Genomic DNA, 14,828 nt, shown 5'->3' on the forward strand with positions numbered 1-14,828 from the left:
TCTAGCGCTTTATTTAGAGTCTGTGTTTCCTTGTTAATTTTTTGTCTAGATGATCTATCCAGTGATGTCAGCGGGGTATTGAAGTCCCCTGCTATGACTGTATTGTTGTTGATTTCTCCTTTTAAGTCCTCCAGAAGATTTTTAATATATGTTGGTGCTTCTATATTGGGTGTATATATATTCACCAAGGTTTTATCTTCCTGTTGGATAGATCCTTTCGATATTATGTAGTGGCCTTCTTTGTCTCTAGCTATGGTCTTCATTTTGAAATCTACTTTATCAGATATAAGTATTGCTACCCCAGCTTTTTTTTCCTTTCCGTTTGCTTAGAAGATTTTTTTCCATCCCTTCACTTTCAACCTATGTGAGTCTTTTGTTGTGAGGTGAGTCTCTTATAAACAACATATATGTGAGTGATGCTTTCTGATCCAGTCAGCTACTCTATGTCTTTTTATTGGAGCATTCAAACCATTCACATTTAAGGTGATAATTTATATGTACTTATTTATTGCCATTTTTGTTTAGTGTGGTTCTATATTTCTTCCTATTTCTTCTACTAATTACAGCAGTCCTTTTAGCATATCTTGCAGTGCTGGTTTGGTGTTAATATATTCCCTTAGCCTTTTTTTTTTGCCTGGGAAGCTCTTTATTTGACCTATTTTGAATGATAGCCTTGCTGGATAGAGTAGTCTTAGATACAGATCCTTGTTCTTCATGACCTTGATTACTTCATGGCACTCCCTTCTGGCCTGTAGTGTTTCTGTTGAGAAGTCAGCTAAGAGCCTTTTGGGGTTTCCTTTGTAGGTAACCTGTTGCTTATCTCTTGCTGCCTTTAGGATTCTGTCTTTAATTTTTGGCACTTTGATTTCCATGTGTCATGGTGTGGGCCTGTCTGGGTTCTTCTTACTTGGGGCTCTCTGTGCTTCTTGAACTTGAATGCCTTCTTCCTTCACTAAATTAGGAAAGTTTTCTGTCACTATTTCTTCAAATATATTCTCTAACCTTTGCCCATTTTCTTCCTTTTCAGGGAATCCTATAATGAGAATGTTATTACATTTCCAATTGTCCCACAGTTCTCTTAAGCTGTTTTCCTGTTTTTTAATTATTTTTTCCTTTTGGATTTCTGATTGGTTGATTTTTTCTCCCCTGTCTTGTAATTCACTGATCCGGTCCTCAGCTTCCTCTACTCTGCTGGTTAGTCCTTCCAATGTGTTCTTAATTTCTTTTATGTCATTCTTCATTTCCACTTGGTTGGTTTTCAATGTTTCTATATCTTTACTCATAGTGCTGATGTCCTTACTCATGCTGTTGAGCTTCCTCAAGATCATGGCTCTGAACTCTACCTCTGATAATTTGCTTAGTTGTATTTCATTTATCTCATCTTTGATAAAGTTCTCTTGTTCATGGCTCCCTGTACTGGCTTTGGATGAGCTTGGGTGGGCCCATGTTAAACACCACTGTCAAGCCTTACTTTCCTGGGTAGATTTTCAAGCCCAGGAAAGGTTCAGTTATCCTCTAGCTTTTTCCTGGAGGCTAGTAGTCTCAATTACTCAGTGCCTTGGAATGTAGCCCTGGTGTTCTGCATAACAGGATTTCCAGAAGGTGGGAAAGATGCTGGTTGTTAATGAGCCTCAATTTTCATTTCTTTGTCTCACCTGGGAAAGGCTGAATCTCTGAGGGAGGGGGCTGCTGCTTTTCCCCACAACTCTGGGAAGGAGCACACTAGCCACTGTCCTTTGTAGCCACAACTCAGCAAAAACTCTGAGTGCCCTCCAAATCCCAGGTGTCCCCAGAGTTCCAGTGCAGTCTGCCCTCCCTCTGCCATAACCCCCAGGTGAGTGGCTGTGGTTATTTAAGCGCTCTGTCCTGGCTGTCTGCGCCGTGGAGTGGGCTTGGTCTTTATTCCCCAACGGCACTGCTCACAGCTAAAACTGCTGCTGTCCTGGGCTCCCAGCCCGCCACTCTCTCGTGCCTCCGCAGATCCTACCAGTGTCCCTGGTTATACGGTCCTGTCCTGCTGCTTTTCTGTTGGTTTTCTCCGAGGGTTTGTCTTTATTTTAGTTGTAATTCCTGTTTGGTCCTGGGAGATCATCTGTGTAGCTTCTATTCACTCCACCTCCATTTTCACATCCTCTAAGCCTATCTTGTGCATAGGTGGGTCGCACTTGTCTTTCTGGTGCCCCCGCACCCTGTAGGTCCTGCGGGTAACTGGATTGCACAGTCCCTTTGGGGACCCGGCTCTATGCCTATGTTATGGGCTGCTGGGTAACAACAGGCCTCTCTGGTGCTTCAGCACCCCGCAGGCCCCATGGGTAACTAGATTGCACAGTCTCTGCTGGGTTGCACAGTCCTCTCTGGTGCTTTAGCACCTCACAGGTCCTGCCTGTAACTGAATGGTACAGTCCCTGCTGGGTTGCACAGGCCTCTCTGGTGCTTCAGCACCCGCAGGTCCTGCCGGTAACTGGATGGCACAGTTCCTGCTGGGTCGCATGGGCCTCTCTGGTGCTTCAGCACCCTACAAGTCCCGAGAGTAACTGGATTGCACAGTCCCTGCTGGGTCGCATAGGCCTCTCTGGTGCTTCAGCACCCCACAGGTCCCATGGGTAACTGGATAGCACAGTCCCTGCTAGGTTGCACAGGGCTCTCTGGTGCCCCCGCACCCTGCAGTTCCTGCAGGCAGGCAGCTGGATCACACCAGTCTCTCTCGGGCTCTGGTTTCCCACTGCACTTGTGAACTACTGGACTGCACAGGCCTCTGTGGAGCCCCAGGTCCTGCTGCTGGGGGCTGGGGAGCGCTGCTGCCCTGTGGGGCTCAACTGCTGCTCAGCTTTTCCTGTAGATTTTGGGGATGGGTCTCAGCTGCTGGTCTGTGCTTCTGTTGCCTAGGGATGGATGTCTGCTGCCCAGCCTCTGTTGCTGGGGTTATATCTCAACTATGATCAGGTTACCACTGTGGGGGATGGTGCTGGGCTCCCGGCTGTCCCCGGCTTCAGTGACTGGCACCTTCGGAGCTCCATTACTGTGCACCGGTCTGTGTTGACACAGAGTGTCCACTGGTCTGATGGTACCCGGTGTGCTGGTGGGCTCAGATTACTGGGCCCTAGCCGCTCCCACTGCCTCCTCCCAGGGAAGACCTGGGATCTTCCAAAATGGTGGGACCTCCCTGCGGCACCGGGAAGCGCCCTGAAGAGCCGCTTATCGAGATAACTGGCTGCTCTTGTCCACAGCACAGGAACCTTCTGCTCCGCATCTCTGCATGGGTTTGGTTGTCCACCTTCATGTCCAATCACACAGTCTCTCACACACTCACCCTCCCTCCCCAAAATGATAACTTTTGTGTTATATATATTCACCACAATAATAAAATAAAATAAAAATATACACTTTGCCAAATACTGGCTTAGTTTTTTCTTAATTCTAATATTGTGATAAAATCACAAAAATAGAATAAATTACCTTACCTCAGCTACACAACAAATTGATCCTAAGGCTTCGCCACGAAAACCATAAGTTGTCAAATTTTCAAGATCTTCATGATTATTTATTTTTGAAGTGTAGTACTTCACTGCCATTACAGGTGCATCAGTGGCCTTGATACCTTCACCATTGTCTCGCACTTCAATTTTATCAAATCCGTAATTCTCCTAGACAAAGTTAAAAAATACTTTTAGTATACAAAGAATTAAACTGTTACAACATTTAGAAACAGAAACACAAGTGAAATAACTTTGTCATTCACTTATCTTTTATAGAAACCAAATCTTAAGGAAGTAAGAGTTTAATTTCTTAAGTCTATTATCTCCTAGCTATGGTACAGTGGGCAAGTCCCTCATTTTCCCTGGACTCGGATTCAACCGTAAAATAAGAAAAATCAGTCTGATCTTTTAAGTTAACTTGAATTGTCTCAGTATCATAGGTTTTTATGTTTAAACTTGACTAAAAAAGATCCTACCAAATTATAAATACCTTTGTATATGTAATCTCTCAAACAAGTAACAACAGCATAACCATCAAAAACAACACCCACAATGCCCTGGTCAGTTTTTCTCAGCCGTTAGAACATTGGCCTGTGGACCAGAGTTGAGGGTTTGATTACAGTCAAGGGCATGTACCTTGGTTGTGGTTTCTCCCAGGCCCTGGTTTAACTTGTATGGGAGGCAACCTGTCAATTTGTCTATTTCACATTGATGTTTCTCTCCCCGCCTCCCTCCCACTCTACCTGAAGATAAATGGAAAAATACCCTCGGGTAAGGATTTAAAAAAAAAAAAATCACCTACCAACAGTCTAGCAATTATTTTTCAACCTGACTTTTAATACTTTCTCCCTTGAACTACTTATTGTTTCAATAAGATATTTAAATATTTACATAACTTTAAATTTCTTTCTGCATAGTTACCTAAAAGGAAACTGCTGAGAAAATATACCTAATATGGCAATTTCTGAGTTTTTAATTTGAAAAAAACAAGAAAAACCCTCAATTCATGTGTTATCTAACACTAAAATATGCATACATAACAAAAAAAAATCTAAATTCCTATAGTGATCACACTTTCTATGAATACCATTTTCTAAACTTGATACTAAACTTCTATCATAAACTTGACTTCATAAAGTTTTATGTGTTGTAGATGCAAGTTTTAAAGAAAAAAGTATCTGCCCTGGCCAGTTTGGCTCAGCGGTTAGAGCGTCCTCCTGTGATCCAGAGAGACCTGGATTCGGTTCCTGCTAAGGGCATGTACTTGGGTTGCAGTTTGTCCCCAGCTGTGGTTGGGTTGTGTGGGTGGCAGGCACTTGTGTGTGTCCCTTTCATGTCGATGTTTCTCTCTCTCTTCCTCTTTCTCCTTCCTGCTCTACCTGAATAAAAAATGGAAAAATGTCCTCAAGTGAGGATTAAAAAAAAACACTTCCTACAATACAATGACTCTGGTATTTAAAATAATACATCTGTTTAATAACCTAAAATTATGTAATACCATTCATGTCAGTACTTTTTAGATAAAACAGATATACAAGGTGTTGAGGGGGAGCTATCCAAGATTTAGTTCTTATCTCTTTCCAATGTAACATTAAATTAGTCTGGTAATAGCTGGTCTGCTTTTTTAGAGAATAGTCTCTAACTACAGAAACACAAATCTTTCTTTTTCTTTTAAATATGTTTTTATTGATTTTTTTAGAGAGAAATATAAACATTGATGTGAGAGAGAAACATCAATCGGCTGCCTCCTGCATGCCCCACACTGGGGATCAGGCCTGAAACCTAGGCATGTTCCCTGACCGGGAATAGAACTGGGACCTCTCAGTCCATGGGACAACGCTCAGTCCACTAAGCCACACTGGCCAGGCCTTTCAATATAAATAAGAACTCCAGTCATCTGAGAAAAATAACACAAAGATCCCTTTAAATTTTTAGAAAACTATCAACCTGTTTAACTAATTAGAAACATTCCTAGCCAGGATAGTTATTATTGTATGAAACCATAATAAAATGGGCCTTATAATGCATAACAACACAGAGGTTTATTTTAAAAGAGAAAATGTAAGTATCAAGAGACTAATATATATAGCTAGTTAAAAATATGTACTTTGGCCCTGGCCGGTTTGGCTCAGCAATTAGAGCATCCGCCTGCGGTCCGGAGAGACCCGGGTTCGGTTCCCGCTAAGGGCATGTACCTCGGTTGCAGTTTGTCCCCGGCCCTGGTTGGTCGTGTGGGTGGCAGCCATTCGATGTGTCTCTTTCACATCGATGTTTCCCTCTCTCTCCCTCCCACTCTACCTGTGCAAAAAATGGAAAAATGTCCTCAGGTGAGGATAAAAAATAAAATAAATAAAATAAATAAAAAATAAATAAATAAAAATATGTACTTTGATTTACTTTCCTGAGAGGACTTCTGTTGGCTTTATAGCATAATTTTTTTTTTTAACTCCTCAAATGAGAATATTTTTCCATTTATTTTCAGACAGAGTGGAAGGGATGAGGTGAAGGAGCGGGGGGGGGGGGGGGGGGAGAGGAAGTAGAGGAGAGAGAGACAGAAACATCAATGTGAGAGAGACACATCAATTGGTTGCCTCCCGCAGGACCCGGACCAGGGCCAGGGACTGAACCGCAACCAAGGTACCTGCCCTTGACCGGAACCTGTGACTCTGGTCTGCAGGCTGACACTCTAACTGCTGAGCCAAACCAGCCAGAGAATTTGAGAACAAGGTGTTTGTCTGCCCACAATTCTTTAGTGAAATATGCCTAATCCTATTTAATAACTATCAATTGTATTAGAATCAGACTAAAATGAATATAAAAAAATGTCCAAGAAAAATAAATTGTCTTTCTTTGGGTTTAAAAATTTTTTTTCATGTTTATAAAGCTTACATTTATTTTTATTATTATTTTTTTTAATCCTCACCCGAGGACATTTTTCCATTTTTTGTTCAGTTAGAGTGGGAGGGAGAGAGAGAGAGAGAGAGAAACATCGACATGAAAGGGACACATCGAGTGGCTACCACCCGCACGACCAATGAGGGCCGGGGACAAACTGCAACCGAAGTACGTGCCCTTAGCGGGAACTGAACCCGGGTCTCTCCGGATCGCAGGCCGATGCCCTAACCGCTGAGCCAAACCGGCCAGGGCGTAAAGCTTACATTTAAAAACAGGTTTGACATGGTATAGAATAGCAGTTCTCAGCTTCAACTAGAAATCTGCTAGAAATGCAAATTCTTGGGTCCTATCTAGAATCTGAAATTTTGAGGTCCAGTAACAGTTTTAACAAACTCCCTAAATTATTATGATGTACCCAAACATTTTGGGAGCCACTGGCATACAGGAAAGATCTTGAATGGGTTTTAGAGTCAGAAATACCTGAATTCCAATCTCAGCTTCCCTACTTATGAACTGTATGACTTTGGGTAAGTTATAAGAACCTTAATTATTTGTAAAGTGGATATAGTAATAGCTAATTCACAGAGTTTTTATAAGAATTTTATAAGATATAAATATATACACAAAAAGGGTAGGTTTCTTTCCTACAAAAATATTAGTGTCATATTATTTCTAATACTGTAATACTAAAAATAATGTATATATCTGATAATTAGGAGACTACAAGAAAGGTATACTTTCATTCACTCAAACAAATTTACCACCCATGCACCATTTATATGTCGTTTACTCACTATTTATGTAGTAGGTACTGGCCAGGTATGGTGGACACAGAAATGGAAAAAATACAGACCTTACCTCTATGAGCTAGTAATTTATAACAGAGGAGGAAGACATGCAACGTAACTATAATAAATCATGAGTGTCATATCATATTAACTCAAATTATTTAATATATATCACTTAAATTTAAAAATGTGAAAACTATGAAGCAACAAAGGAAACAGGTTTTCTTGTTTTGTTAATCCTCATCTGAGGATATTTGTTTCCATTGATTCTGCAGCAGTGGGGGAGGGGGTATGGGGATGGAAAGAGAGAGGGGGAGGAGAGAAGGAGGTTGGGAGAGAGAGAAGAAAAAAGAGAAAAATGGATGTGAGAGAGACACATCCATTGGTTACCTCCTACAAGTGCCCTCATGGGACTGGGAATCAGACCTGAAACCCAGGTAGGTGTTCTTGACCAGAAATCAAACCCAAAACCCTGACATGTTTGCCTGACACTCTAACCCCTGATCCACACTGGCTAGAGCAGGAAACAATTTTGAGATAAGATTGGATAAAAAAATAAAATGCAAATAAGAATATATAAATAAGTATACCATATATCAATAACCTAGAATAAATACTAGTAGAAAACACAGACAAATTAAATTCATGTAATGGAGTCCTAAATAAGAAGTTTTCTTTTATAATTTCCTTTAGTGTTACTAATGTTGATTAAAATTAAAATTTGTTTTTAAGAATTTATTCTTAAACAAGACAAAGGGTCCAATGTCCTCTGAAATTACTGGTACATATAAAGAAAAGAAAGGTTAATAGTTGCAAGGAGAAAATATCTATCCAGCCCTTTTTTGCTTTAAAGGTATTTGGTTTCTCAGGGACACTCACCAGTTTAACATCTATGCTTGTGGCACCTGCATCCAAGGAATTTTCAATGAGCTCTTTTACAACACTAACCACTGAAGTGATTATCTGGGAACTTGAAAGGAGGCGAACTGTTGCTGCAGGTAACTGTTTCATTCTAGCTTTTAGCAGAGTAGCTAGAAGATAAAAATGTAAATTGTAAAAATTAAAATGGTTAAACATTCCTAACAGAACTAATAGCAACATCAATAATAGAAGCTCGTATTTATGGAGACTCACTACATGCCAGGCTCTAATGTAAATACATACAGTATTAAATCATTTATTTCTTTTTTTTTTTAATCCTCACCAGAGGATATTTTTTCATTTTTTGTACAGATAGAGTGGGAGGGAGAGAGAGGAAGGGAGAGAGAGAGAGAAACATCGACGTGAAGGGACACATCGAGTGGCTGCCACCCGCACGACCAACCAGGGCCGGGGACAAACTGCAACCGAAGTACACGCCCTTAGCGGAACCGAACCTGGGTCTCTCCGGACCGCAGGCCGACGCTCTAACCGCTGAGCCAAATTGGCCAGGGCTAAATCATTTATTTCTTAAAAATACTCTTTGAAACAGATGCTATTATCATCTCCATTTTATAAGACTCAGGCACAGAGAAGTTAGTTGGTGAATCATGTTATGGTAATAACTGAAGGATAAGCAAAATTGAGTTGTGTCATGTGATCTGTCTGGCTGGAAATGACCAGATGGGTACCTTCACTTTGGGATGCAGATGTCAGTCATGTGCTTGCATGTCAGTCTCACTGAAACATCAGTAGTCACCCATACCTTTTGACGAGTTACAATGTGTTTTTCAATTATTGAGCACTTTTGGAGTTAGGATCTCAAGACTCTAAAATGACTGTTAATCCAAACTAGTGAGATCCCAGACATGCGATAACTACCCTCTATACTACTGTGCTTGAAATGTTCAAATCATGTGGTTCTCCAGGGCCTAATGAGATAAAGCTCAAATCTCTGCACTGGCATTCAAGGTCCTTTACTTGCCAATACAAACTATACATCCAAAATCTCTTTTTCAGTTATTGTTCTAGCTATGAAACCCTTTCAAACAAAGGACAAAAAAAACCTATGAAAATCCAGTATGTAAAATGGGTTTGCATCTGTCTTAATGCCTAATTTCAGAAAAAGATTTCAGGAAAATAAACACCAGTTTCACAACACACAATTCTTCTAGAGTCAAGATTTTCTTTGACAAAAAACTTGGGCAGGGAACTAAGTATATCCTTAATTTACTATGACTAGTTACATGCTCACATGATGAGTTGATCCTATGGTATCTAGGTCCAAATAAACAGCAATGCCAAAAACAAACAAAACAAAAATAAGTACTTTTAGCATTCTTTCTCAGGCAACATAAGACAAGCAGAGTCACATAAAGAAAGAGTCAGTAACTGAGCAAGAAATGCAGTATAGCCCATAACAATTACATAGGATTTTAAAGGATACATTTCTGGGAAAAGGCTAATATTGAGTTTTGAGTGGTGTTAAAGTCACAAATATAATGATTTTTTTTTTTTTTTGTACAAGGCAAAGCTGATTAGCACAGTAGAAAAATATACCATATCAGAGTTTTAAAATACAGGTTTTGGAGTTCATCTTTATTACATGTAAAATGAAGCAAATCCCTCTATAAAATCAAGTCATCACCTATATAAGTGGAGATAATGTCACACTGGTTTGTTGTGAGGATCAAAGCAAGCATATATAAAATGCTATATGTGGTAAGGCCAGAATAAATGTACATTATGATGATGATGACAGCTGATTATGTAAAACAATGCTGGGAATTCATTTTTAATTCTAATAATTACCTTCTAACTATATATTTGATATAGTTTGAGGGGTACCCAGTTTTAAGGAGAACAGTTGTTAACAACTACCTCTCAAATATTTCTTTGTGGCTCTCAAGGATTGGGAGGCTTTCCTGATAAATCAGGAAAACAATGGAGAGCAGAGCTGCTCTATTACCTTACCATTCATATAAATTAATGCTTTCACAAGCAAAAGGCACCCTCTGCACTCTCCCCAAGCTTCAGACTGGCCTTACATCTAAGGATATAAAGCTGCATTGTCCTGTATGGTAGCCACTACCCACACGAGCCCTTGAAATGTGACTACTCCAAATTGAGATGTGTTAACACACTCTAGACTTCAAAATCAGTATTGAAAAAATATAAAATCTTATTATTCTTTACACTGATTACAGGATAAAATGATATTCTGGATATACTGAGTTATATAAAACATTAAAATTAATTTTACTTTATTTTTTTATTTTTAATGTGCCTACTAGAAAATTTAAAATTGTATGTGTGGCTTACATTATAGTTCTATTGGACAGTGGGAGGTAAAGTTTTAAAAGTGCAGGTCCTGAAATCACATTGCTTTTGGTCCTATCCTAGCTTTTACACTAACAGTTATATGATGCCAAGGAAATTAAAGTCTAATACTCAACCAATCTACAAAATGGAGATAATAATGATTATCATATGGTTGCAGTAAGCAAATAAGATACTTATTATAGCGTTTGGCATATATTTGCTAAAAGATCCCACAATACTTGAACTAACTTGAGTCTCTCCAAACTCCTAAATGAATTCCTAACCCCTATATCCAAAGAGGCTAGCATCAGGTTAAACTTATGTTAAAAAAGATATCTACCATAGTCTGAGAATCCCAAGGATCTAAGACAAATACTTATCAATCAACCTTCAGGATATAAATCTAGCCTCACCTTAACCTTCATTCTTTCTGAGCAATCTCTTCATTAATCTCATTATCAGCCATAGCATTAATTCTATCTTCACACACACCTTACCTCCTCTACCCAACTGTGTCTCCTGGTTTCTTAAAATGTCTGCACCTCTACCCATATTCTTCTTCCCTCAGGTCAAAGTCTCTTCCTCCTAAACTAACACTTATACCATGTTTCCTTATCTAGTCCCCTTCCCCCACCCCCATGCATCTTGGCATTGAAAGCAAAATCAAACAAAAATTCTTCCCTCAACCCTTTACTCCAATAATTATCTCCCCTTTTTCTTTATGAAGCCAAAACTTGAATAAGTAACCTATGTTCACTGTCACCAATTCAATTCTAAAACCCTTGCAAAATGGCTTATACCCCACAACCATTGTCAGTATTCTTTTTTATTTTTAATCCTCACCCAAGGACATTCTTCCATTTTTTTGTTCAGGTAGAGTGGGAGGGAGAGAGAGGGAGAGAGAAAAAAAGAGAGAGAGAGAGAGAGAGAGAGAAACATTGATGTGAAAGGGACACATTGAGTGGCTGCCACCCGCATGACCCAACCAGGGCCGGGGACAAACTGCAACCGAGGTACTTGCCCTTAGCGGGAACCGAACCGGAGTCTCTCGGGACTGCAGGCCAATGCTCTAACCGCTGAGCAAAAGAGCCAAAGCAGCCAGGGCTGTCAGTATTCTTTTCAAGTTCACCAATGATTTCCCAAAACAAAACTTTGATGACACTCCCTAATTCTCAAGGATCTTCCCATCTATACCTCTTTGATCTCTTCATGTTTTCTTCATTCTCCTCCCAGAAATATGGTCATACCTCAATCCCTCTCTCCTCTTCTTAGATATCTTAAAACCTGAAGTCTCAGATAGAGAAAAATATCTAAATCTATATCCCCAACAGAGATCTCTCTCTTCCTAACACAGGTAGTTCTAAAAAAATCAGTGTCACTGCCACTTCAAAATAAATATTTTTTTTTTTTAAGGCAGGAGTGGGGAAGGAGGAGGGAGTCAATGGGGGGAAAAAGGAGGGACACCTGTAACACTTTCAACAATAAAGATAAATGAAAAAATAAAATAAAATACAAGTATTTCTAAAACAGAACTTATCTTCCCATTCCCTTTCCCATGCCTTCTACTAAATTTTGCTATTTTTCTTAATAAAATACTGATCTTAGTGACCAAGGTCAAAAACTTCAATCTTTCTTTGCCAGCAATCCCACCCTGTTTGCACCTCTACTTCCCCCTAATGCAATTCTGTCTTATAGACCCAGTGCCAGGAATGTCTGTAACATGCCCCTTTCTGATCACCCAACCAGGAATGATCCTTCCCTCCCACTACATTCCTAAAAAACTTTGCTTGCGCCCTGGCCGGTTTGGCTCAGCGGTTAGAGCGTCGGCCTGTTAGAGCGTCGGCCTGCGGTCCTGAGAGACCCGGGTTCGGTTCCCGCTAGGGGCGCGTACCTTGGTTGCAGTTTGTCCCCGGCCCTGGTCGGTCGTGCGGGTAGCAGCCACTCGATGTGTTCCTTTCACATCGATGTTTCTCTCTCTCTCTCCATTTCTCTCTCTCCCTCCCACTCTATCTGAGCAAAGAATGGAAAAATGTCCTCGGGTGAGGATAAAAAAACACACAAAACTTTGCTTGCATCACTCACTGCATGTTCATCACAACCCCGTCGTGACCTATACAACTTTTGAATGCAGAGAATTATATATTTCTGGATGCAACACAGAATAATCAGAGTACTTCACTCACGGTAAGCACTTCATTAATACTAATGAAGGGTCATGAAATTAATTTTATCAGCACCTTTCCGTTACCAACGTAAACATTAGAAAGACTGTCCTCCTTCCCAACAAGTTACTGCTGCCTAAATTCATGCCCTTTATAAAGTCTATTTTCACTGGCCTCCATATGATCCTTTTCCTCACCTGTATCTCCTAACCAGACTTTTTTCTAAATTCCAGGGCAGAATCTTATTTCCAAATACCTTCTAAATATCATTTAGATGATTTGGAGACATTTAAACTTAACATGTTACAAACTGCTCTGGCCAGTTTGGCTCAGTGGTTATAGTGTTGGCCTGTGGACCAAAGAGTCCCAGGTTTGATTCCAGCCAAGGGCATGTACCTTGGTTGCAGTTTGTCCCTGGCCCCACTTGGGGTCGTGCAGGTGGCAACCAATGTCTCTCTCTCTCTCACATCGATGTTTCTTTCTCTCTCTCTCTCCCCCTCCCACTCTGTCTGAAGATAAATGTAAAAATATCCTCGGGTGAGATTAAAAAATAACAAAACATGTCACAAACTGATCTCAGAATCTTTCTCTAAATAATCTTCTTCTTATGTCTTTTTGACGAAAACAATAGCTAAAATAAGCAACTTTATATATATGTATACACATAAATATACATATAATTCCATTTATGTATATTATCATTCCTCTATCACAAATTAGATTTAAAAGCTTAATAACTTGTTTAAGAGCACATAACTAATAAGTGACAGATGCACACCTTGACATGCTTTACTCCAAAGGCCATGCTATTCTCACAAGGCAAAATCAGAAACCTTGAAGTTATCCTAGAAATTCTCCTTACTTTCTACATCCTGTCACCAAATGCCATCTATCCCGTTACTTAAATATTTTTCAAACTAGTCCTTTCCTTTCTATACCTATTGCTACTGCCTCTGTTCAACCCCACAAAATTTCTCCCTTGCTATTTGGAATAACCACCTAGTAGATATTTTGCCTAAAATCTCAATCACCTATAGGGTTCTGTCTTTAATTTAAATTTCATTATATTGCTACCCTATTTAAAATTTATAAAGGTTTCCAACTACTAATTCGGTCAAGTCCCAATTATGTAACAATTGGACCTCTATCTTTCTAATCTCATTCCACTCTCCTCCAGACGCACAGGACAGTCATACTATACAACCTGTCCCTTTCTTAATGTGGTAGTAGTCACTGTTTCCTAGCTCACAAGGTTCCCTCTCCTAATAGATGACTTCTAACCATCCCTCCAGCTGTAGCTCAAGTTGAATCTCATCTCCTCAAGGACGATTTTCTTACTAGCTCCACCCCCACCCCCAGCAAATTAAGCATTCCTTCCTCTATATTACTACTGTACCTTTTCCTTATTTCTAACCCCATACTCATCACAGGTTATTCTAACTATTGCTTTTCTGTCCCTTCCCTCTGGCTCAGAGTTCTCTGAGGACAGAGATTTTGTACTAATCTCATATCCCAAACATAACCTCTGGAACACGGCAAGCATTCTGCAGTATATGCAACAAATGGCATCTTTGGAAAAGTGGAAGGGTTGATATCAGGCTTACAAGTTACAGCAGAGAATATCTGAGAGTGTCAGGAATCAATCTTCCATATCTACTGAGAGGGAAATCGACACTCCTGAATAAGTGCCGATGACCAGGAAAGTCATTAAGGACAACAGAGTACCTAAAAAGAAGCAGAAATCAGATAAAATAATTTATTCCAAGAACATACTAAATCTAACACAATTGTTTGATAGAGCCAATAAAAATGCAAGATATGTATAGTCAAACTCTTACACCAATTTCGAAATGTTGAAAGCTATTTCAGCAAAACAAGTCACAAACTTTGTGTACTGCCAAATAATGTAATTCGTCTTCAAATACGACTCCAAGCACTCTGATTTTTTTCCTCTCGGTCCTCCAATAAAATCAATTTTTGGTATCCACATTTCCTCAGCATACATTACAGATGCCTGACTTCAGCGTGTAGAGAAACCCAGAAATGACACCAGTAAAAATCATCGTTAGCCGAAAAGAATTTGCTTGCACTGCTTGTTATGATGCCACAACACACGATATTATAAAAACACCACACTCGCGAGTTACGGCAGTCTGTCAGGGGCTGGAGTTTATGCCTGGCAAACAACAACGTTTTAAGTCTTGCACCCTGAAAGATCTGGGGACTTGGATGCAACAGAGGCCCAAACACAATTTAGGCAGCAAAGA

At 39.9% G+C, this 14,828-nt stretch overlaps 1 protein-coding gene across 4 annotated transcripts in view; it reads right to left on the reverse strand.

Annotated features, from left to right (window-relative positions):
• PMS1 (PMS1 homolog 1, mismatch repair system component) overlaps positions 1-14,580 on the reverse strand; it is a 100,818-nt gene extending 86,238 nt beyond the window's left edge. For all 4 annotated transcript variants that reach the window (XR_004958660.1, XM_036254264.1, XM_036254265.1 and 1 more), the window contains exons 1-4: positions 14,400-14,580; positions 14,166-14,286; positions 8,039-8,190; positions 3,462-3,644 (exon numbers count right to left, since the gene is read on the reverse strand). Coding sequence is in view for 3 of the 4 variants with exons in the window: in XM_036254264.1 (XP_036110157.1) it covers positions 3,462-3,644; positions 8,039-8,170 (315 nt within the window). In the remaining variant the exon portion in view is untranslated. The remainder of the gene's footprint in view (positions 1-3,461; positions 3,645-8,038; positions 8,191-14,165; positions 14,287-14,399) is intronic.
• Between the last annotated feature and the right edge of the window lie 248 nt (positions 14,581-14,828).

This window comes from Molossus molossus, unplaced genomic scaffold (assembly GCF_014108415.1).
Source record: "Molossus molossus isolate mMolMol1 unplaced genomic scaffold, mMolMol1.p scaffold_m16_p_11, whole genome shotgun sequence".
NCBI classification, from domain to species: Eukaryota; Metazoa; Chordata; class Mammalia; order Chiroptera; family Molossidae; genus Molossus; species Molossus molossus.